Source organism: Littorina saxatilis, linkage group LG6 (assembly GCF_037325665.1).
Source record: "Littorina saxatilis isolate snail1 linkage group LG6, US_GU_Lsax_2.0, whole genome shotgun sequence".
Classification (NCBI taxonomy): domain Eukaryota; kingdom Metazoa; phylum Mollusca; class Gastropoda; order Littorinimorpha; family Littorinidae; genus Littorina; species Littorina saxatilis.
In genome coordinates, this window is record NC_090250.1 from 15,057,130 (window position 1) to 15,079,954 (window position 22,825).

The window sequence follows — 22,825 nt, forward strand, 5'->3', positions numbered from 1 at the left end:
GGTATTCACTCTTTCACAACCCATACAAACTTGACGGAGTTATTTTTAAAAAAAATCGTCCATCACAAAGACACACTTTGACATGAATTATCTGTAACCATGTACCCCCAGTCAGTAAGTGTGCAAAATACTGGTAAATAAGGTTGCTGCAGGATTTAAAAGGACGTGAAGTTGGACGGATTATGAACTACATGTGTATAACCAATGCAGTTTGGATGCAGTTTGGACTAATGTGTAATACTTAGCAGATCTTCAATCTTGCAACCGCAGGGGCAAATTAAGTACATGTAGTGCGGAACGGACGGATTACAAACTTACAAATAAATGTTGACTAATAAGGGCTTTGCTTCCAGGGCAGAACAGCACAAGCTGACTCCTACAGATAAGGCCAAACAATATTGGTTTCAGCAGTTGTACAAAGCTAAACTTCCCGTGAGGTAAACAAACGCTCTTGGTACTCCAAAACTTACAGTGCAAGCATACATGTACGTACATGTACTACCAAATGCAAAAAACACCAACCAGGAAGCAGTGTTTCGCTTTTTGTTGACCAATATGCTGCTGTTGATAGCTCAGACGTCTTCAATTCAAACACAGCACTTTTTTTTTAACTCTCTCTGTTATTCAGAGACTACACTCAAAGTCAAAAAGTTCCAGTGGTGGCAAGATTGTAGTACATGCACGGTGGAACCCTGGATCCCTTTGGAGACCACGAAAAAAGAAAGGTGGTTGGGGTGGGGTTGTCTTGGAGTTCCATTCTACTCATGGACAACGTGAGTTCAGTTTCCATTGTTCCTGTTCTGTAACTAGTTCTACGCAGTGGACGTTGTTGAAACTACCGGAGCTCATCATCTTCTGTTATCCATCTGACGCTCGTGTTTCCTTACCACCTCCAGTTTCTGTCCCTGAGCTGATATCAGGTGTGCCATTTCTGCAAATCAATCAATCAATTTATCAATCAATCAATCATTCAATCAATCAAACAATCAATCAATCATCCATCAATCCATCAACCATCAATCAGACAATCAATCAATCCATCCATCAATGAATCAATCAATCAATCATTCAATCAATCAATCATCCATCAATCAATCAATCCATCAATCAATCAACCACTGATACACACAACCAATCAATCAATCCATCAATCCATTGATCAACACATTATTAAGTTGCTCAATATGTTAAGTATTCAGATGTCAGACGTGTGATATGAAACTACTTCTTAAACACAGTGTACAAGTTCATGGTTTGCCCACCTCATCATGTGGGAATGTGTAAGTGGAGCATATAAGAATGCCCATGTGTGAATGTGTAAGTGGAGCGTATAAGAATGTGTAAGTGGAGCGTGGTCGAATGTCCATGTGTGAATGGGTAAGTTGAGCGTATAAGAATGTCCATGTGTGCGATGTGTAAGTGAGACATGGATGTGTTCATGACTGAATGCGTAAGCACAATGCAAGGAATGGCCAGAAAGGTATGTGGGAGGTGTGTTTATAACCTGCCCTGTTATATAGTGCTATATGTCTTATGTAAAAACAATGTCCTGTTTGTATTATTGTTATGTACCACGCCTGAATTTCTCTATGAGATAATAAAGTATTCTTATTCTTATTCTTATTCTTATCAATAAAGTCATTTCATCACTCAACAATATTAGTCAATCAAACAAAGAGGATGGCTGTTGGGTGGTTAATGTTTTCCGCTAAATTGGTAAGACTGAATTTTAGCTCTGAAAAGGCCTTGCTCACCACTAATACCGAAACATGAATTATGTGTGAATATTAATGACACTGGTGTGCCTAGTAATCGTGGTTCTGAGTTTAATTTTTGGAACGAATCACAGTTCCTCAATTTAAACACCCAATGGTTTCTCCCGAGTAGCAGAGTCTCTTCAACTACAGGGCTTTCATCTGAAAAGATTAGACCCTTTCAATATCAAGCAGCTTTGATCTGTCCTGCCTGAAAAGACAGTTTTTTCAACACTCAGTGGGGTCACTCACCTTGGTGGGCGGGGATGTAGCTCAGTCGGTAGCGCGCTGGATTTGTATCCAGTTGGCCGCTGTCAGCGTGAGTTCGTCCCCACGTTCGGCGAGAGATTTATTTCTCAGAGTCAACTTTGTGTGCAGACTCTCCTCGGTGTCCGAACACCCCCGTGTGTACACGCAAGCACAAGACCAAGTGCGCACGAAAAAGATCCTGTAATCCATGTCAGAGTTCGGTGGGTTATAGAAACACGAAAATACCCAGCATGCTTCCTCCGAAAGCGGCGTATGGCTGCCTAAATGGCGGGGTAAAAACGGTCATACACGTAAAAGCCGTGGGAGTTTCAGCCCATGAACGAAGAAACAAACAAACAAACAAACAAACAAACTCACCTTGGTTTTCATGCTGTAGATTGCTGCCCATGCGTGTCAGGTTGGCAATTTTCTCTTCAAGACGTCTGCACAGCTCTTGGGTGTCTGGGACCAGAGTTATTGCTGATCCCCCTGTACACACAGACAGGCAGATACAAACATGGATTCATACCCACCAGCATGCACACACGCATGACTCATACACACGCATAACGCATGTAAGCACGCACGCATGCATGCATGCATTCACACACACACACACACACACACACACACACACACACACACACACACACACACACACACACACAAACAAGTGTATACCAAACTATACATGTAGTGTACTTTCGAGATTTAGAATCACGTTGATTTTCATAAGACTTATTCAGGATGTTGTGCAGGGCAAATGTTAATGTCTGTTTTCCTTATTTTCTTGAAGTAATTAGGTATTCCAAAGTGATTTTCAAATTTTGAATAACCCATATGAAACTTAGTTAAACAAATAGAGTTTTTCATTCTGATCACAGAAACATTTAGTTTTTTAATGTGGGTTAAAAAAAAAAAAAATTATGATTTTTTTCCGTATTTTTGGACTTAGAAAATTTTTCCACAGAAATTTTCCTCACATTCAGACATTCTTCAATCACACAAATCAAATCACTTGAGTCCAAATTTGCATTTATAAATACTTTATATACTTTTCAGAATGATAATACTAGACACATTGAAAGGAAATACATTTTAAAAGAGATACAGAGCTTCAAAAATGGCATAAAATAGCAAAATAAGCCCTCGTCTACTCCAAACAACTGGTCAAGACCCCAATTTTCTAACTCTCTCATCTCTAACTTAAACAATGAATATACATTCAAATAGGTTTTGTAAGGTGAGCTGGATATGTTGTCTAAGCCTATTTTTTTTCAACTCCATCTGACATCCGGTCAATAAGATATCTATGATCAATTATGCCAAAAGGGCCGTTTTGTCAAGGTGAGAAAAAGTGCGACTTTGCATGCTTTTTGGGTCTACCATAACTTTCTTGCTTTCAAAGTTACAAAGCTGTTTTTGGAATCCATTTGTTCAGGATTGCATGCTCTTGATAAGTAAATCAAATTTAAACTTCTTTATGCGTAATCAAAGCGTAGCAACGTCTAGAAAAAACAGTTATTTTGTACAAAACGTGAATTTTGGCTTCTTTAAAATGTGTGTATTTTGTTCTTTACTTAAGATAATGAAAGTACCTTATATTCAAATTATCCGGTTTTTTATGAACTGTTAGAATAGCAAAAAAGATATTTGACATCTTTACCTTTGTTATTTTTTTGATTTTTTTTTAACTGATTTTTTTTTTTTTTTTTTTTTTTCAATTTGCATGGACTTATAATGAACATTTATGGTCTTCCATTAATTAATTTATGTTACGGAATTCTTTCAATATTTTAAAGGTTTTTTCCCGTTACCTCCAACCACCTTCACACAGTCATACAATGAACAAACACTAACACGCTGATAGATGATTATTGTCGCTGGTTTCACTCAGCGACTGCATTTTTCAGCAAATAATGCATCTTGATGTAAATCATCAATCAAATAACATATATTTACAACATCAACATTCTGGTATTCATTATTCAAAGTTCATCATGCAAGACAATAGTTTTACATTATACAAGAAATTCCGTAAGACTAAGAGCGGGGTTCGACTAGCACTTTTATCACGCCCGCCCAAACACATAGACCAAAAGCTGCATTAAATTCACAGGCTACGTGCAGCGGTGGGTTACATGGTAACATAATTGCATGAATACATTAAACATCTATGTAATACTTTCAGTTTAGGTATTTAGAATGAAAAAAAACATAGCTGGCTCAGCAATATATCAACTATCACACAACCAATATTCAAGACACTCAGGTATACAGTAATAACTCTTTTTCCTCTTTACGTTTACTTACAAACCATGCTGTTTCAATTCAACAAAATATTAACTGTGCAACATCATACATGAAAAAACCTGCCTATCAACCTACATTCACCTCCAAACACAACATTCAAATCATACTGTTTACCATATTAGAATTTACTGATTGACATGTTTGCAATTAATATGTGATTTATTTGATTGTTTTCAATTTGATTATTTTCATTAACTTTACAACCAAACAGGACATCTCGCTCACTGACAACAATGTTCTTGCCAATATATATATGTATATGAATATGTATTTATAATTCTGAACATTTATCCAAACATTCTTTTTTTCTTTATTTTGTGTTTAACGTCGTTTTCAACCACGCAGGTTAATCCAAACATTTCTAACATGCAAAAGCTTCTACTGTAATAATCTTAATCGTTCTTTTTCTGTACACTTACGTGCCAACGTCCTATAATTTGTATCAAGCTGAACTTGATATTTATTTTGCCAAAAGCGTGCAACGCCGGGCGCAGTACTTTTCGCCGTCACTAGCAAGTGGCAAAATATGCGCGGCGTGATCAGCTGTTTTCTCGTTGCTGGCTGAGAGTTATTTTGTTCACTATCTTGTGAGTACAAAGCTGGTACAATATTCAAACTGCTTATTTACATTATGGTCTACTTTCTCACAAATCTGTGCACACGGAATACATTCATTTTGAAATCATACATCTCTAACCTATAGAGCTCGCTTGAATCCAGTGTCCAAAAATTAGCGTTTTACTTCTGTACATAATGGCTGGTTTGTTACATAAACATTTATCCAAAATGTTAATACAATTGCTCTAAATATGCGGTCTATTTTCTAACCATACATGTATATTCAATATTATGTACTTCTTTCCCAAAGTGTGAATGTTTTGAATTCAATCCAACAAAATCCTTAACACATGTTGAACTTATAAAACTGTAACTGATTCGTAACTGTCTATACAGAACACTTTGGTAACCATGCACTTCAACTGTACCATAACCACATGCAGAACGTACACTGTGTGGAAACTCAACTATCCGCTAACCAGAAGGAGGAAGCGTATATCATGACAGATATCCCATAACCCTGTGTAATGTGACTACTTGTTCCTTTATCAAAAAGGCTCTAAATAAGTACAAGTATGAAATTACAACAACAAAAAGTATGTAGCTCAAGTGCTTGAAGTCGAAGACAGCAAAATATGAGGATAAAAGTGGCTTGTTGACACGCTTGCCTCTCGGGTGACAGAAGATTGATTACATATAACTCCTGGTTACTCTATCACACATGTCATATGCATTTAGAGCGCTTATACTTCCCTTTGGTTACTTGAACTCGATGAATTACTTATTCTGAACCTTGATTCTGTCATAGGCTTTTTCAAGCTTTCTGATTTCTGGCACTCTCCACACACGACCATCGCTCGAGTGAGCATTAACCTCAAAATCCCAGTTAAATACAAACTCCGACTGAACCTCTGCAATATCTTCACAGGCAGGCCAACGGAAAAAATCGCATCTTCCTTTTGTTCGTTCAAGGAACTTGATGGTTGCATGATCTTTGTCTTCGACTTCAAGCACCTGACCAACATACAAACTATCATCATAAAAGACAGATATCCATTGGCCCTGATTTTGAAACGAAAAGCTCTCGTCTGTATCATTTTCTTGGTCAGTTTCATCTGGGGACTCGACATCAGAACTTGATGAATCAGATGATTCGCTAGACATTTGTCTTTTTCTGCGTGACATTAGTCCTTGATCGTCAGCATCAGCGCCTACACAGTGTCCATCAGATCCGCTTTCCTCTCTGCATTCCACACCACCAAGATGTTGACTCAAGCTTGTAATCAGAGCATCCTTTCTTCCGGTTAATCGTAGAGCTTTCCCCACCCCAAGTACCACTTTTTGATATCTTATTTCAGCTTTCAGTGCTAGCAAAGTTTGTGAACAGTTCTTGCAGCGTTTCACCAGTCGAGACACATCCCTCGCTGTCAGACAAGGCCCTCCATTTTTGAATACGTTTGAGATAATTTTTTTTTTCACCTCAGCAGTCCGCAAGGCTTTCAGCTCCTTTTGCCGCTGATTCTCGAGCACCCTTTCCTGCATCTTGATGCGCACAAGTTTTTCTTGCTGCCGGTGCTTCTTGCGAAGTATCTTCGCCTTTTTCCTGGCCATCTTCATCACTTTCGCCGACTCTTCAGGAGTGAGTTCGTCTATGTGCTGGCTTGTCCTGTTTCTCTTCAACATGTGTGTGGTTGTCCGATGATGAAGACTACAGTGCCGTCGTTTGCTCAGATCAAAATCAAGGTCGCCAAAGGCATTCTCACCAAGCAAGTTTGTCAAAGGACAATGTTTGAGGACAGATGTTATTGCCTCGGGTAGGTCACTGCCAAACTTTCCTCCGATGAGAAAATCTGCTAGCTGGTTTTCCGTAACCACCTTGATGTGCTTCATCATGATTTGCAGGCTGGTGATCACGATGTCTTTGACAGAAATGTCATTTGCTGTTTCAAAAACGCTGTCAAAAACATTATCCTTGCTGATTTCATGCTCATCAAATATGCCTTCGAAATCGCCATCCAACATGACTGAAGCATTTGCCTCCCACAGAGTGAAGCAAGCATACATCTTCTGGACGTACTTGTAAAACTCTGTGTAAGGCAAGTCGCTGTGGAGCAGCTGCCAGTAGGGTCCAGTCACCCTGAAGTACAAAACTCCAAGAGCAGCCAGAAGAGCAACAAGTCGTTGGTCATGGAGATCCGCTTCAACGCTCTCCAGTTTCAGGTTCGAGTGTGAAACTCCACCTTTGTTGAAGAAGTTTATGATGTCTTGCTTATGATGTACAATGGCAGCTGCGCCTTCGAAGTAACAATTAAATCGATTGGCTCTGTAACTGGTCATCTTTGACTTCTTCCCTTCAAGATCGCAGAAACCTTGCCATTCCAGCCTGCAGCCATTTTTTTCATCGCCTCTAGGCCCAAGTACATCACAGGTGAGACGAATGAGTCGGGACGATGCATTTTCAGCACTTGATTTGAATCCGCTAAACTTTGCAAGGCCATCCCGCCCAAGCCCAACAGCTGACAGATCACGTTCAACCTCTTTAAAAGCTGTTTCACAAGCTCGGCTCAAGCCAAGAAGGTAGTGTGCATTGCAGTAAAGGAAGTGTATATCCAGAGATTCCGGATGTTCTTGCCCCAGTTGATTCATCTTGTATTCAAGCAGCAATTCATTGAATTTCTTCATGACCGCAGCTCTATCAGACATAACAGAACTTAATCTTGTCAGCATATCTTTGAAGATTTTTTCCTTTTCCTCTTCGTCATGTTGCCAACAATAAATGCAGCTCAGTTCTTGAAGCATGTCCAAAGTGAGATCTAGTAGATTAGAAGAAGTTTCACTGTCAACAGGTACAAATCCAAGGCTGAGTGTCACTCCACTGGGTAATGTTAGCTGTTGTCCAACAATTTTGTTATGATCTCTGGAGGTGCCATCAGTATGCAAGGTGCTATCTTTTTCATTCAGTATTGCCTCAGCTGCCTGGAGTTTTGAAATCACATGCCCTTCATCAGCCATATTGATGATGCTCTGAATGCAAGGAAGATCAGCCTCTTCAAATGTTTCATGAAAAATATTCCTGGCAACGATATCAACCACCTGCCTACACTTGCTCGCTGGAACGTTTGCTTCACCTTGTAGCTGAATCATGGTTTTACGAACATCATCGGTGAACTGATTGTGCTCTGGTAGCCTTGTCGTGACTTCTTGACATGGTATGTCTTGATTAGCTAGCTCAGTCATGCCTGCTAGTTGACTTTGTAAAAGTTGGATTGTCTGCCTCAACTTTGAAGAGTTTTTTTGCAGATTAACTTTTTGTGCCTTCAGTGACAGAACTTTTTCTTTTGTATTGTTTAGTTCTTGTGCAAGTATTTCCTTCTGCAGGAGATTTTCTTGGTGGGTAGCTTTAAGCTTTGTATTTCTCCTGTAAAGTGTAGAGTTTCTCACTCCTGATAAACTTTCCTTAACATGTCTGTTTTCTTGCTGTAGTTCTTGGTTATTGGCATGCGCTTTTGTTTGAGAAAGTTCTAATTTTTGTTTAGCTTTGGTCAATTCAGCAATGTCTTTAGTTTGCCAAGTGATAGTCCGATGTGCACCGCCTACAACATATTCCAGATGTTCAAGCTTTTTTTCTGCCTTTTCTTTCTCTTCTTGAAGTCTTTTGTGGTCTTCCAGTGTAATCGTTGCAGTAGCTGAATGCTGAATTAGAAGACTGCTATGCTGGTTCTCTTCCCTACTGCTAAGTATTCCTCCTTGTTCTTTAGCCTGTTGTGACGTGCCTAGATTCTTGTCGGAAAGATTTCCTTTGCAACTGTTTGACTGTATGCAAAATACATGAGTCAAAAACTTCTCCAGTTCTTCAGGGCGCCTATCCTTAGCTTTGCTCAATGTACGGTATTGCATCATGCACATTTCTACAGACTTTGCAATCTGTGATCCAGAACATTTCAGTCCCCCCTCGCCCAACACATTCAACCATTCGAAGAGAAAATCATTTGTCAGATGTTCTCTCTTTCTAAATTGTTCAAGTGCAATCACACTCCGGTTTATCAGTTGGATAGAGGTTCCTGAAAATAGAGCACATGAAAACACATTCGACCAGTCAATGCCAATATCCTCGAGCTCTTGGTTAATCCTGTCCACACAAAATGTCTCTTCCAAGAACGCTGCTGCAGCTGAAGAATCAGTAATGTTGTTGAAGGATCTGTCCGCTGTCTGGATGAGTGCCTTCACACGTTCTTCAGGAAACGCTGAGTCAGAAAACAGCTGCCTGAACCAAACAGTTACCTGCACACAAACACAGAAACTGCTTACTTTTTGTTTTAGACAGAGAGAGAGAGAAACGAACGAACAAACATTATTACTCAAGGATGGAGATTTCACACCGCCGCCTAGTCTTACAATCTGTCCATGCTACAAAAGATGGAAACAATAAAATTTTTTTTAAAAAGGACACTTGTAAACCTACACCAAAAGTTATAAATGTAAAGGTACAGTATTGCAAACCACTGCAATACCTATACGAATATCTAATGAATAATAATACATTGAAAACTGATGACATGTCAATACAATGCAAAGGGACAAAAAAAGCTGCACCTCTCACACCCACATAGGTGCCACGCCACACATATAGAATAGTAATTAGTATACTCACACATACACAATCACAATCCAACAAATTCATGCACACACCCATGCCCACACACACACACAGACAAAACTTAACATTGAGAAAGAGAGAGAAAGAGTTAGTTGCATTACTTATTAAGAAAAATAAATAAGACAACAGAAGCATAATTAAACAGTGAAAACACAGTCAATACTATATTTTATTTTATTTTGTTTTCATTTATCTATTTTCCCCCATTGAATGCTTACTTCACTGTATGTCCTTGATCCCTGCAACATCAGTCGCCGGAGCTGAAGTAAAAGCTTGTTAGAACACCTCTTGTCATCCACTTTGTCAGGAAGACTTGGTCTTCGCCCTCTGCCTGTCATCAACAATTTATCCTTCAGCCTCTGGAACCGATCATCTGTGAAGGGAGAAGTGGGAGGGCATTAGTACAGTTAACTGACCCCTAAAGATGATGACTATGTTGTAATGACTAAGGATTATCATTTCAAGAAGTGAACACATTAGTTAGGAAAGAACACGGAATATATTTGACGTGGAAAAAGCGAAGTAGCTTGCGCGTCGTAAAATGTAAACAAAGTGACAAGGGAGATCACTCGGAATACGACTGTCGAGCGAGCATACGTGAACTTAGAAAAAGACTGATTTCTAGTTATTTTCTTTGTTAATCATTCAAATCAAGGAACAGATTGCTAAACTTGTGTTTTAAGACTTTATTCCTTGAGTCACATGCTTTGTTCTCCTCACTGTAAAAATACAGCGTGCCGAGAAGTTCACTACTCCCACCTTCACAAACACTGTACTTCGTCTGCTATCAACTCGGTTCATTCATCCCCCGTGTTTTTTTAAATAAGCAAATATATCTTAAAGAATTGAAAGAGAACACATTGTAAGGCATATATGCTTACCTTCTAGACAATCTGGATCGAATGGTTCCTCAAAGTTTGGGTGCAAAATCGAATTTTCGCGACCGTGACGTGCCATCGCTTGGTCTTCGGCAAACGCCGCCATTACACGGCGTGCTCGACAACGAGAAAAACGGGTTGCCTCGTTTTCGGTTCTCGGGCAAGCAAGCCGTTGGTTGCATCAGTATGAAAATAAGACCAGGTGAAAGTTCAAACTCCGACCTTGCCATTCGCATGCATAAAACCGGATATTGTTTGTTCTGAGATGGCACAATTTTCGAGCGAAGTTTTAAACTGAATAATAGTACTCTTAAACGGAAGCCAATCAAAATAATATTGATATCATCGGGAAGTTTAATCTTTCCTCTTCATGTCTATAGTAGCGGGTTGTTGCTAACTTGAATGGCTTATCTGCCCGAGCGGAGTTTTCCCGGTTGGGGTCAAAACAACGCAGCGAAAACTTCGTTCCGACGTCAGAAAATCACAACTTAGCAACCATTTTCACACGCGTATTTCAAAGGTTAGATTTTGAATCTAATACTTAATTTTTGTTTTAAAGTAACTATGAAGAATCAATTATCATCTTGGTGTATTCTTTTTATTCAGTTAACCTCATTCCAGCGAGTTTGAACAAGTTAAAAACCAGTGAAAAATCACGCTCGGCGTCACTTTTCGCCACACGCGAAGAGCACTTTGGAATACCTAAAGTAATGTAAGATTTTCAACAACTCCGACAAAATAGTTTTTGTTTTTTTTACTTTCACCTCCAGCTCTTCTGTGTGTGTGTGTGTGTGTGTGTGTGTGTGTGTGTGTGTGTTTGTGTGTGTGTGTGTGTGTGTGTGTGTGTGTGCGTGCGTGCGTGCGTGCGTGCGTGCGAGTGTGTGTGTTTGTGTGTGTGTGTGTGTGTGTGTACGCAAGTGCAAATGCATGCAAATGTTGATTGTGAATGCAGCGCATGCATGAGTGTTCTTATTGCCAACGTCTGTTTGTTGGTAAAGGCACACACGCAAATGTATGCCTACTTTTCTCAACCGACAGACTTCTTAGGTGTTTTTATCAGCAGCAACATCCCTTCCTTAATCTTCTAATCACATTGAGATAAAATCATTGAAACCATTCCCCCCCCCCCCCCCCCCTCCTCTTCCCCCCCCCCCCCCCCCCACCCAAAAAAAAAGAGACAAAACAAAGAAAAGATCCTTCGACTTCTCCAAACAATGGCTGACCTTTAGTGAGCAGCGGAGAGGCGAAGGAGGTAGTGAGGTTACTGAGGTCCGACTGGCTGCCGTGTGATAGATAGCTGGAGCCCGGGGTCACGTCCTCCTGCCAGCCAGATCCCCCGTAACCACCGTACGCTGCCCGCCTTGGGGAGGCAGGGGTGGACCTACTGCCTGAAACAATGAAGAAAAGGTGAGAAAGTTATGCAAACAGAAAGATAAGACCCAAAAAAATGAAGAAAAGCAACAACAGGAAAATCCCAAAAAATCGCCTCCTGAGGAAAAAGAAAAAAAAGAAAGAAACAGAAAGACAAAAAAGAAGAAAAAACACACACACACAGAAAAGAGAGTTCCTGCATTGAAATATAATATGTAAACGGAGGTTCATCAAATAAACGACTTCCTAAAGGACAGACTAAAAGTGGTCGCTATTGAAAGGTCCCGGGCATATTGTACGGCCATATTATCGTGGAAGCGTAGACAGCCGATTTTCTCCCCACGCCAAGTTGGCTGCTGTCTTCCGTCTTCGGTGGTTGAGGTTCTTACTCAGGGTTGCCTCCTCCCCAAGAGTAGCTGCCTTGCTGGGCTGTCGAGTCCACTCTACCCGGGTTTGTTGTCGAAGTTTTCCTTCTCGTAGCCTTTGCCTTTCCCAAGGCGCACACAAGGCAGTGCGGGTTTTGAAATCGGAGTTGTCCTTCTCCTAGATGAGCGACCATCCAAGGTTGACGAGCCCCATCTGCCCGAAGCAGCTGGTTTTAAGGCGCCAGGGACCCGCCTGCATCCCTTCTCCTGTTAGTCGAGGACAGGGCCCGCCACGTGAAGGCCAGGAGCTGGATTTGACTGTCAGAGGTGTTTGGAGACACGAAGCCATATGGAGCATTTTTTGGGAAGTAGGCGCTTATCTCTACTTCCACCCCGGCATAACAGTCCTTGGGCCCCGCTATTGAAAGGTGAATTATACAGAAAAAAAGAATGTCTATGATCCTTATCTATGGTCTTAATGGGTCTGGATCTGTATGAGAATGGGTTAAACAAAAAAGTAGAAGAGCTCTTGTACAGGTTCACGTTTAAAAAACAAAACACACACACACACACACACACACACACACACACATTGTAGACAAAGACGGACAGTCCACACACACATGCACCCAGACACACGCACAACACCCCCCCCCCACACACACACAGAGAAACACAGCAGATCAGAAGAGGCGACAAAGAAATGCAAAGGTCGGCCTAAAATTATGATTAAAATTATGATTACTTTATTGCAGTTGTATGTTTTCTGTTGTTGTTTATTTCTTTCACTGATTGATTGGCTGCAATCCGGTATTTAAAAAAATAATCTCCCATCATCTTCACATTTTTTCAAAACATTTTTCCAATTAGTTTCAATCCTTTAAACATCATCAGAAAACATAAAATAACCCGGTTCTGTGGAGAAAAAGACAAAAAAAAAAGACGAAAAAATCCTTATCATCAATCTCTTTAAGGCACTCAGTTACCTCCCATGTACACACGTCCCGGCTTTTTTTCTTAAACAGAATAAGGTCATCCCTTCACTTAGGCACAAAACCAAAAGCAACAGCCTTGGTGCTTTTTGAGTAGAGTGGGACTTTTTTTCATGAATTAATTTCTTGATGGCCACTAGAGTCAATCTGCAGAAGAAATTCACACACACACACAAATTCCCAATCTGCACTGTACAAGAAAGCAGTCTGGCTGCTGATTGTTCGTGTGTGACCAAGCAGAAGGCTGGTGGCTGCTGATTGTTGGTGTGTGACCAAGCAGAAGGCTGGTGGCTGCTGATTGTTGGTGTGTGACCAAGCAGAAGGCTGGTGGCTGCTGATTGTTGGTGTGTGACCAAGCAGAAGGCTGGTGGCTGCTGATTGTTGGTGTGTGACCAAGCAGAAGGCTGGTGGCTGCTGATTGTTGGTGTGTGACCAAGCAGAACGCTGGTGGCTGCTGATTGTTGGTGTGTGACCAAGCAGAAGGCTGGTGGCTGCTGATTGTTGGTGTGTGACCAAGCAGAACGCTGGTGGCTGCTGATTGTTGGTGTTTGACCAAGCAGAACGCTGGTGGCTGCTGATTGTTGGTGTGTGACCAAGCAGAACGCTGGTGGCTGCTGATTGTTGGTGTGTGACCAAGCAGAAGGCTGGTGGCTGCTGATTGTTGGTGTGTGACCAAGCAGAACGCTGGTGGCTGCTGATTGTTGGTGTGTGACCAAGCAGAAGGCTGGTGGCTGCTGATTGTTGGTGTGTTACCAAGCAGTCTGGCTGCTGATTGTTGGTGTGTGACCAAGCAGAAGGCTGGTGGCTGCTGATTGTTGGTGTGTGACCAAGCAGAAGGCTGGTGGCTGCTGATTGTTGGTGTGTGACCAAGCAGAACGCTGGTGGCTGCTGATTGTTGGTGTGTGACCAAGCAGAAGGCTGGTGGCTGCTGATTGTTGGTGTGTGACCAAGCAGAAGGCTGGTGGCTGCTGATTGTTGGTGTGTGACCAAGCAGAAGGCTGGTGGCTGCTGATTGTTGGTGTGTGACCAAGCAGAAGGCTGGTGGCTGCTGATTGTTGGTGTGTGACCAAGCAGAAGGCTGGTGGCTGCTGATTGTTGGTGTGTGACCAAGCAGAACGCTGGTGGCTGCTGATTGTTGGTGTGTGACCAAGCAGAAGGCTGGTGGCTGCTGATTGTTGGTGTGTGACCAAGCAGAAGGCTGGTGGCTGCTGATTGTTGGTGTGTGACCAAGCAGAAGGCTGGTGGCTGCTGATTGTTGGTGTGTGACCAAGCAGAAGGCTGGTGGCTGCTGATTGTTGGTGTGTGACCAAGCAGAACGCTGGTGGCTGCTGATTGTTGGTGTGTGACCAAGCAGAAGGCTAGTGGCTGCTGATTGTTGGTGTGTGACCAAGCAGAAGGCTGGTGGCTGCTGATTGTTGGTGTGTGACCAAGCAGAAGGCTGGTGGCTGCTGATTGTTGGTGTGTGACCAAGCAGAAGGCTGGTGGCTGCTGATTGTTGGTGTGTGACCAAGCAGAAGGCTGGTCTTATCCCATGTAGAAGCCTGGCCAGATCTGAGATGAAAGTCCCTTGTTCATTTCAATACGTGTTACTCTCTCAGGTGCCAGGAGATTGGTTCCGGATTATTATAGTCTCACTTAGTTTGGTTACACATGTTGAATTTGTTAAGAGTTCTCAACTGTTTACACGGGCGGGAAGGACTGTGCCTTTAAAACATTTTTGTTTTTTTAAACACTCCCGGCTGATATAAGTGTGTGTGTGTGGGTGTGGGTGTGTGTGTGTGTGTGTGTGTGTGTGTGTGTGTGTGTGTGTGTGTGTGTGTGTGCATGTGTGTGTGTGTGTGTGTGTGGTGGGGGTGGGGGTGGGGGGGTCTGGGAAATGGTGTTGGAGGACAGATGTGGGCGTCAGTGTGGGATTGGAAAGAGGAAGGCAGGGAAGCAGAGAAGACAACAACAACAACAAAAAGATTTATATATCCAACCTGTTCCCGCTGAGAAGCCAGAAAAGTCAGCTGATCGCGGCGGGTAAGAGAATGCAAGGGATCGGTCTACGTCTGTTGCTACGGATACGCTCCGCTCACTGCCTTTCTCCGTGGAACTGCTTCGAGATCGCCTCCTAGGGAATAAAAAAAATACACAGTTTGAACCTCATCCTTCACTTAAGACCCTTCTCTCAGCTTTTCTTCTGGGTGGGGTAAACAGAGCGTGCTGGGAGGCTAGGCAAACAGCATGGTAAAGAATCAATGGAAACAATTAAAAGATGTAACAGTAAAAACAAAAGACTAAGAGAGGAGAGAATTGAAGCACAAAAGAGCAATAGACAGAGAAAATTAAAATAAAAAAAATTTAAAAAAAGGAAAATATATGAGGTAAAAGAAAAGACAGTGATAGAGAGAGGAGGCCCCCCAAAACAATGGAAAAAACACCAAATAAAGAAATAACTGAAAAACATTAAAAAATAAATAGACAGAAAAAATTAATTGAAGGATCACTGCGACAACAATTTCACGGACAGACTACTCAAAAAGTAAACCAGGACGACTAAGCAAGGGAAAAAAACTACCTGTATTCAAATACTTCCAAACTTTTTCTCATTTCATTATCCTTCTCTGTATCATCTGATTGATCATCATAACTTAGTCACAAAAACAAAAACGTTCCATTAGTTTGCTCAACAAAGTAAGAGATTCAAAGAACAGCCGTGATCCATTCACAAACAAATTCATCCAAACCTTGTGTTCTTGCTTCTACGGGAAGACAACTGATCCTCTTTGGTGGGTCTTTTTTTGGACTGTTTGTTTATCTCCCTTTGCCCATGAATCATTTCTCTCATTTCTCCCAGCAAAGATTTCAGCTCCTTTCCTGCATCTGTGAACGATTCCTGGGGTACCTAAAATTCAGAGAAATTACAAGAACAGTTTACTCATTGTCTCCCAGGTACGGATATATCCATACCCACTCATATGGCTCTATATATCCGCTCAGACTGTTAGCTTCAGTCGCTTCCTGTAACGTCCATCTAACGTCTGCATTCCAGCGTGTTGATACACAGTTTCTACACAGTTACTACAATTCTGAGTGACCTGCTGCAGCACAGCTGGTTTCGGTTTAAAAAAAAGCTTGGTCAACATAGGTGGGGTAGAAAGTGTTAAGCAATTTTGCTATCATTTTTGTTATTACATGTATTGATATAGGCATGATATGGTTACACAAACGTAAAACCTATAATTATGTGGTGTTCTAATCTTCTACGTTCATGGGCTGAAACTCCCACGGCTTGTACGTGTATGATTTTTATGTTTTTACCCCGCCATTTACGCCGCTTCTGGGGGATGCATGCTTGGTATTTTTGTGTTTCTGTAACCCAGCAAACTCTGACATGGGTCTCAGGACCTAGCAGGTCTGCACATAAGTTGACCTGGGAGATTGGAAAAATCTCCAATCTTAACCCACCGGCCGGGATTCAAACCCACGACCTTCCGCTTGGGAAGCCGATGTCTTATCCGCTAGGCCATTGCACCCGTCATATGTATGTGGTGTGAAAAATGGAGAAGGAGAAAGCATAGAATAAACGTAACACCAATCAACCTCAAATTGGCTTCTGTAAGCTTGCAGCAGCAAGGGCCGGACTTTCACTTGAAAAATTTGTTTGTTTGTTTGCTTAACGCCCAGCTGACCACGAAGGGCCATATCAGGGCGGTGCTGCTTTGACATATAACGTGCGCCACACACAAGACAGAAGTCGCAGCACAGGCTTCATGTCTCACCCAGTCACATTATTCTGACACCGGACCAACCAGTCCTAGCACTAACCCCGTATTGCCAGACGCCAGGCGGAGCAGCCACTAGATTGCCAATTTTAAAGTCTTAGGTATGACCCGGCCGGGGTTCGAACCCACGACCTCCCGATCACGGGGCGGACGCCTTACCACTAGGTCAACCGTGCCGGTACTTGAAAAATAATTATCTTTAAACAAAACTGTAGTTCCGCAAAGAGCGACACTGCGTCTTTCTTATCATATGGGCTCTAATTAATCTAAAACTTAACTTAGCACAATGTCTGGAAGTTGTTAATGTCTGGCTAACAAAAGTGAAACCTTTTTCCTGAGGGAGATGTAATCACATTAGGAGTTCTGCACTCTGTCTGGATAAGGATTAAAACAAAAACTCATGCACACTACTTTTTCTTTATCAGCTGAAAAGACGCATTCAAACTGATTACTGGCAGAACAACAGAGAAGAAAACAAAACTTCTAGGGTATGATCTTAGAAGCAAAGGGAAATAATCGCTCCAGAAAGTGAGAGTTACGCAAAACCAGTCTCCTGGCATCTGAGAAAATAAGATTTAGCACTGAAATGAACAAACAAGGCTGCATATAAGCCTATTGGCTAGGACGTCAACCTTCCATGTGGGAGGAAATAGTATATAAATCCCAGTTGTCCACGGTAGGTTAAGGGTGTGTTTTTCCCACCATCTCCCAGGTCAACTCCTGTGTAGACTTGCTAGTGCCCAGACAACGTTCCCTTTTGTGTGAACAAGCAAGACAAGACCAAGTGCGCAAGCAAGACAAGACCAAGTGCGCATGTAAAAGATCCTGTAATTAGTGTCAGAGTGCGCAGTGCCGTGGTGGTAAGACGTCAGCCTCCTAATTGGGAGGTCGTGAGTTCGAATCCCGGTCGCTGCCGCCTGGTGGGTTAAGAGTGGAGATTTTTCCGATCTCCCAGGTCAACTTATGTGCAGACCTGCTAGTGACTAATAACCCCCTTCGTGTGTACACGCAAGCACAAGACCAAGTGCGCACGGAAAAGATCCTGTAATCCATGTCAGAGTTCGGTGGGTTATAGAAACACGAAAATACCCAGCATGCCTCCCCCGAAATCGGCGTATGCTGCCGGAATGGCGGGGTAAAAACGGTCATACACATAAAAATCCACTCGTGCTAAAAACATGAATGAACGTGGGAGTCTAAGCCCATGAACGAAGAAGAAGAAGAAGAAGAAGAAGAAGAAGAAGAATTAGAAGAAGAAGAAGAAGTGTCAGATTTTGGTGGGTTACAGAAACATAAAACAAGTCGCGTAAGGCGAAAATACAACATTTAGTCAAGTAGCTGTCGAACTCACAGAATGAAACTGAACGCAATGCCATTTTTCAGCAAGACCGTATACTCGTAGCATCGTCAGTCCACCGCTCATGGCAAAGGCAGTGAAATTGACAAGAAGAGCGGGGTAGTAGTTGCGCTAAGAAGGATAGCACGCTTTTCTGTACCTCTCTTTGTTTTAACTTTCTGAGCGTGTTTTTAATCCAAACATATCATATCTATATGTTTTTGGAATCAGGAACCGACAAGGAATAAGATGAAAGTGTTTTTAAATTGATTTCGACAATTTAATTTTGAGAATAATTTTTATATATTTAATTTTCAGAGCTTGTTTTTAATCCAAATATAACATATTTATATGTTTTTGGAATCAGAAAATGATGGAGAATAAGATGAACGTAAATTTGGATCGTTTTATAAATTTTTATTTTTTTTTACAATTTTCAGATTTTTAATGACCAAAGTCATTAATTCATTTTTAAGCCACCAAGCTGAAATGCAATACCGAAGTCCGGGCTTCGTCGAAGATTACTTGACCAAAATTTCAACAAATTTGGTTGAAAAATGAGAGCGTGACAGTGCCGCCTCAACTTTCACGAAAAGCCGGATATGACGTCATCAAAGACATTTATCAAAAAAATGAAAAAAACGTTCGGGGATTTCATACCCAGGAACTCTCATGTCAAATTTCATAAAGATCGGTCCAGTAGTTTAGTCTGAATCGCTCTACACACACACACACACACACACACACACACACACACACACACAGACAGACACACACACGCACATACACAACGACCCTCGTCTCGATTCCCCCCTCTACGTTAAAACATTTAGTCAAAACTTGACTAAATGTAAAAAAAGGCCAGCATGTATCCTCAGAAATCAGAGCACGACTGCCAAAATGGTGGGGACAAAACTGCCCTATACCTTAAAGCCCACATGTTCATATGGATGTACGTGGGAGTTCCAGCCTACGGACAAAAAAGAAGAAGAGGAAGAAGAAGAAGAAGAAATAAACAAACAACTTTCATCCTCATTTTGGGTTAAGGTAAATTCAGTCTATTTCTTTTACACTCGCTGACGATTCCTTCCTCACATAAAATACTCTTCTTTTTACATTTAGTCAAGTTTTGACTAAATGTTTTAACATAGAGGGGGGAATCGAGACGAGGGTCGTGGTGTATGTGTGTGTGTGTGTGTGTATGTGTGTGTGTGCGTGCGTGCGTGCGTGTAGAGCGATTCAGACCAAACTACTGGACCGATCTTTATGAAATTTGACATGAGAGTTCCTGGGAATGATATCCCCGGACGTTTTTTTCTTTTTTGCGATAAATACCTTTGATGACGTCATATCCGGCTTTTTGTAAAAGTTGAGGCGGCACTGTCACACCCTCATTTTTCAATCAAATTGATTGAAATTTTGGCCCAGCAATCTTCGACGAAGGCCGGACTTCGGTATTGCATTTCAGCTTGGTGGCTTAAAAATTAATTAATGACTTTGGTCATTAAAAATCGGAAAATTGTAAAAAAAAAAATAAAAAAATTATAAAACGATCCAAATTTACGTTCATCTTATTCTTCATCATTCCCTGATTCCAAAAACATATAAATATGTTATATTTGGATTAAAAACAAGCTCTGAAAATTAAAAATATAAAAATTATGATCAAATTTTTTTTGTTGAAATCAATTTAAAAACACTTTCATCTTATTCCTTGTCGGTTCCTGATTCCAAAAACATATAGATATGATATGTTTGGATAAAAAACACGCTCACAAAGTTAAAACGAAAAGAGGTACAGTAAAGCGTGCTATGAAGCACAGCGCAACCGCTACCACGCCAAACAGGCTCGTCACTTTCACTGCCTTTTGCACTAGCGGCGGACTACGTTCAGTTTCATTCTGTGAGTTCGACAGCTACTTGACTAAATGTTGTATTTTCGCCTTACGCGACTTGTTTTTCTTCTCGTCATTCACAACTTCCTCCTCCCACCCAAGCTGTCAACGTAAAAAGAATGAGAGAGAGAATAGATGAAAAAGCAGCGCCTGATCTATAGCTATTCAGCACCCAAGTTATAATGACATTAAGATCACATTTCAAGAAACTTTCTTTTCAAACCAACATCAATGCAGTCACGACATCCCACTGAACTTTAGATGTTTATTGACATATTTCAGGTGAAAGTTCTTTGGATATATGTGATTGGAGTTCCCAAAGAGAATCAGTAAAACTATTTCGGTTTGCTGTTTTTCATGTGTTTTTGTTGTTGCTGTGTATTTTTTTCTTTTTCAACCTGTAAATAAATTGTTGTTATATCCACTCCACGTCTTCTTATCTAAGAATGTGTGTAAATTCAAAAACCAAGGATTCATTCACTCGGCTTCCTGACGAGTGGGCGAAAACTGATTCTATCAAGATAAGTTTTGTGTGAATATTTGTTTGTCTGTTCACTTAAAAGACTGTTGGGTCGAAATATCTGTGAATGTATTGTTTTGTCAATAAGAAACGATCCAACAACCTACCTTTCTTGTTTTTTTTATTAAGAATGTGTGCGTGTGCGTGTGTGTAAGTGTGCGTATGTTTATGTGTGTGTGTGTGTTTATGCGTGCCTGTGTGTGTGTTTATGTGTGTGTGTGTGTGTGTGTGTGTGTGTGTGTGTTTATGCATGCCTGTGTGTGTGTGTGTGTGTGTGTGTGTGTGTGTAAATGCATGCATTGGTGCATACATGTGTGCATGGTTTTATTTTATTGTTTCCCGTGGAAGAAAAGATTCTTTTTCAACCTAAAAATAATCAATATATCCACTCCACTTCTCACTTAGAATATAACACGTGCGCGTGCGTGTGTGTGTGTGTGTGTTGCATGCGTATGCCTGTGTTTTCATTTGCAAATGCATGCATTGGTGCAGAAATGTGTGTGTTGTTAAATTCTTTCATTTTTCCCCAAAGACAAAAAAGTCCAGCTCCTAAGGAGGTGGGATATAGGTCAGCTTACCTGTGGCAATCTAGGACTCCCTCTTTTTTGAGACAGTTTTTGTGATCGTGGAGTGACCGCTGAATTGTTCCGGTTTTTGCTTGACTCTGATCCCTGAGGCTGCTCAAGAGCGTCTCTGCCAAAATCATCATTGATGGGAACCCAAGATACTTTGGAAGATTTGTTCTGGGCCAGTTGTGCTGCCTCCTGAAAAACACAGAATTTTGGGTAAATGTCTTGAAAATGATGTTGCCTGAGATATACATGTTATCATGCAGGTACAGTGGATTCTAACTTTTAAGATCTTACAAAATCTGAGAAAATCAGGTCTTAAAATGGATGGAATTGACAGGGGTTATGCACAGAATATCAAAATCCTTTGTCACTTCCTCAGGTAACATGCAGAGGAGTGACATAATTTATTCACGTTATGACGCCTTTTCCAACTTTGTTTTGCCTCAGACGTCAAAGATTTCGCTTTAAAAGAGAGGGTAAAAAAAGATGTCTTGTTTATTTTTTAATTCATAGCTTGTCCCTTTGAGAAATACCTTGAGGTCAAGCTGATGCCTGAGTTTCATGGTGGCCACCTCCTGGTCAAACTGCTCCAGCTGGGCCTGGGTGGACGAGCATTTGATGGCCTCCTGGTCAACAAAGGCAGAAAACAAAATATTAAAGTCAATAAAACATCCACTTTTAAAGAGCGTGGAGAGCAAAAACAACATTAGCAACATCAACAACAACAACAATAATCCCAAAAACGAATAGATTGCCAACGTTCCAAAATTATATCCCCCCACACACACACACACACACACACACACACACACACTTTCATGGAGAGTTTTTTTAATTCTTAACAACACCAACAACCAAAAACATTTTGAATCCATGCAATCGCATTTCACGCTGTAGATCCAAAGTCATTTATAAACTTTTCATGATTCCCCCCAAACGGTCAGATCAATAGTATCCCTTTAAAAAAAAGGGTGGGGGAGTTCCACTGTAGTTGAAAATACACGACAGCCCACCTTGTCAATGGCGTCTTCCAGTTCCTTGTTGCGTCTCTGCAGCTTTGAGCTGAGCACCTGGCTGGCCTCCAGTTCCTCCGTCAGCTGCGTGGTGTGTAGCAACGAGCGGGCCAGCGACGACTTGAGGCTGTCCTTGTCTCGCTCCACCATCAGTTTCTCCTAGGCAAATCAAAGTCAACACTTGTTCTAGAAACGGTCCTCTTCAATGAAGCTCAGGGCCAGTATTGTAAGAGTCGAGGTTAGAGACTTTAGTCAAAGATAAACTGTACCAAGAGTTGATGCAGTTTATCGTGAAATAAAGTCTCTATAAACTTGACTCCTGCATACCAGCCGACCACCTGGTCTCTAATGTGATGAACCAATGTTCAGTGATTAACCGAGCTCATTTTCCATACACATGATCACACTTTACTGTATGGGTGCATTATGCCATTAGGTTGACAGGAAGAAAGAAAAGTAGAAAGAAAGACAGAAAGACAAAGAGAAAGAAATAACAGAAGAGATTACGAAAGAAAGAAAGAAAGGAAGGACGGAAGGAAAGAAGGAAGGGAGAAAGAAAGGAAGACAGGCAGAAAGATCAAAAGA

The 22,825-nt window shown here is 41.3% G+C and overlaps 1 protein-coding gene across 1 annotated transcript in view; it reads right to left on the reverse strand.

Annotated features, from left to right (window-relative positions):
• Nucleotides 1-22,825, reverse strand: part of LOC138968591 (coiled-coil domain-containing protein 158-like) — a 49,865-nt gene that overhangs the window by 2,969 nt on the left and 24,071 nt on the right. Inside the window, exons 20-27 of the mRNA XM_070341181.1 lie at nucleotides 22,241-22,399; nucleotides 21,761-21,853; nucleotides 21,234-21,419; nucleotides 15,867-16,024; nucleotides 15,117-15,250; nucleotides 11,633-11,797; nucleotides 2,382-2,492; nucleotides 1-931 (exon numbers count right to left, since the gene is read on the reverse strand). The exon at nucleotides 1-931 is cut by the window's left edge and continues 2,969 nt beyond it. Of these exons, the coding sequence (XP_070197282.1) occupies nucleotides 849-931; nucleotides 2,382-2,492; nucleotides 11,633-11,797; nucleotides 15,117-15,250; nucleotides 15,867-16,024; nucleotides 21,234-21,419; nucleotides 21,761-21,853; nucleotides 22,241-22,399 (1,089 nt within the window). The 3' untranslated portion in view covers nucleotides 1-848. The remainder of the gene's footprint in view (nucleotides 932-2,381; nucleotides 2,493-11,632; nucleotides 11,798-15,116; nucleotides 15,251-15,866; nucleotides 16,025-21,233; nucleotides 21,420-21,760; nucleotides 21,854-22,240; nucleotides 22,400-22,825) is intronic.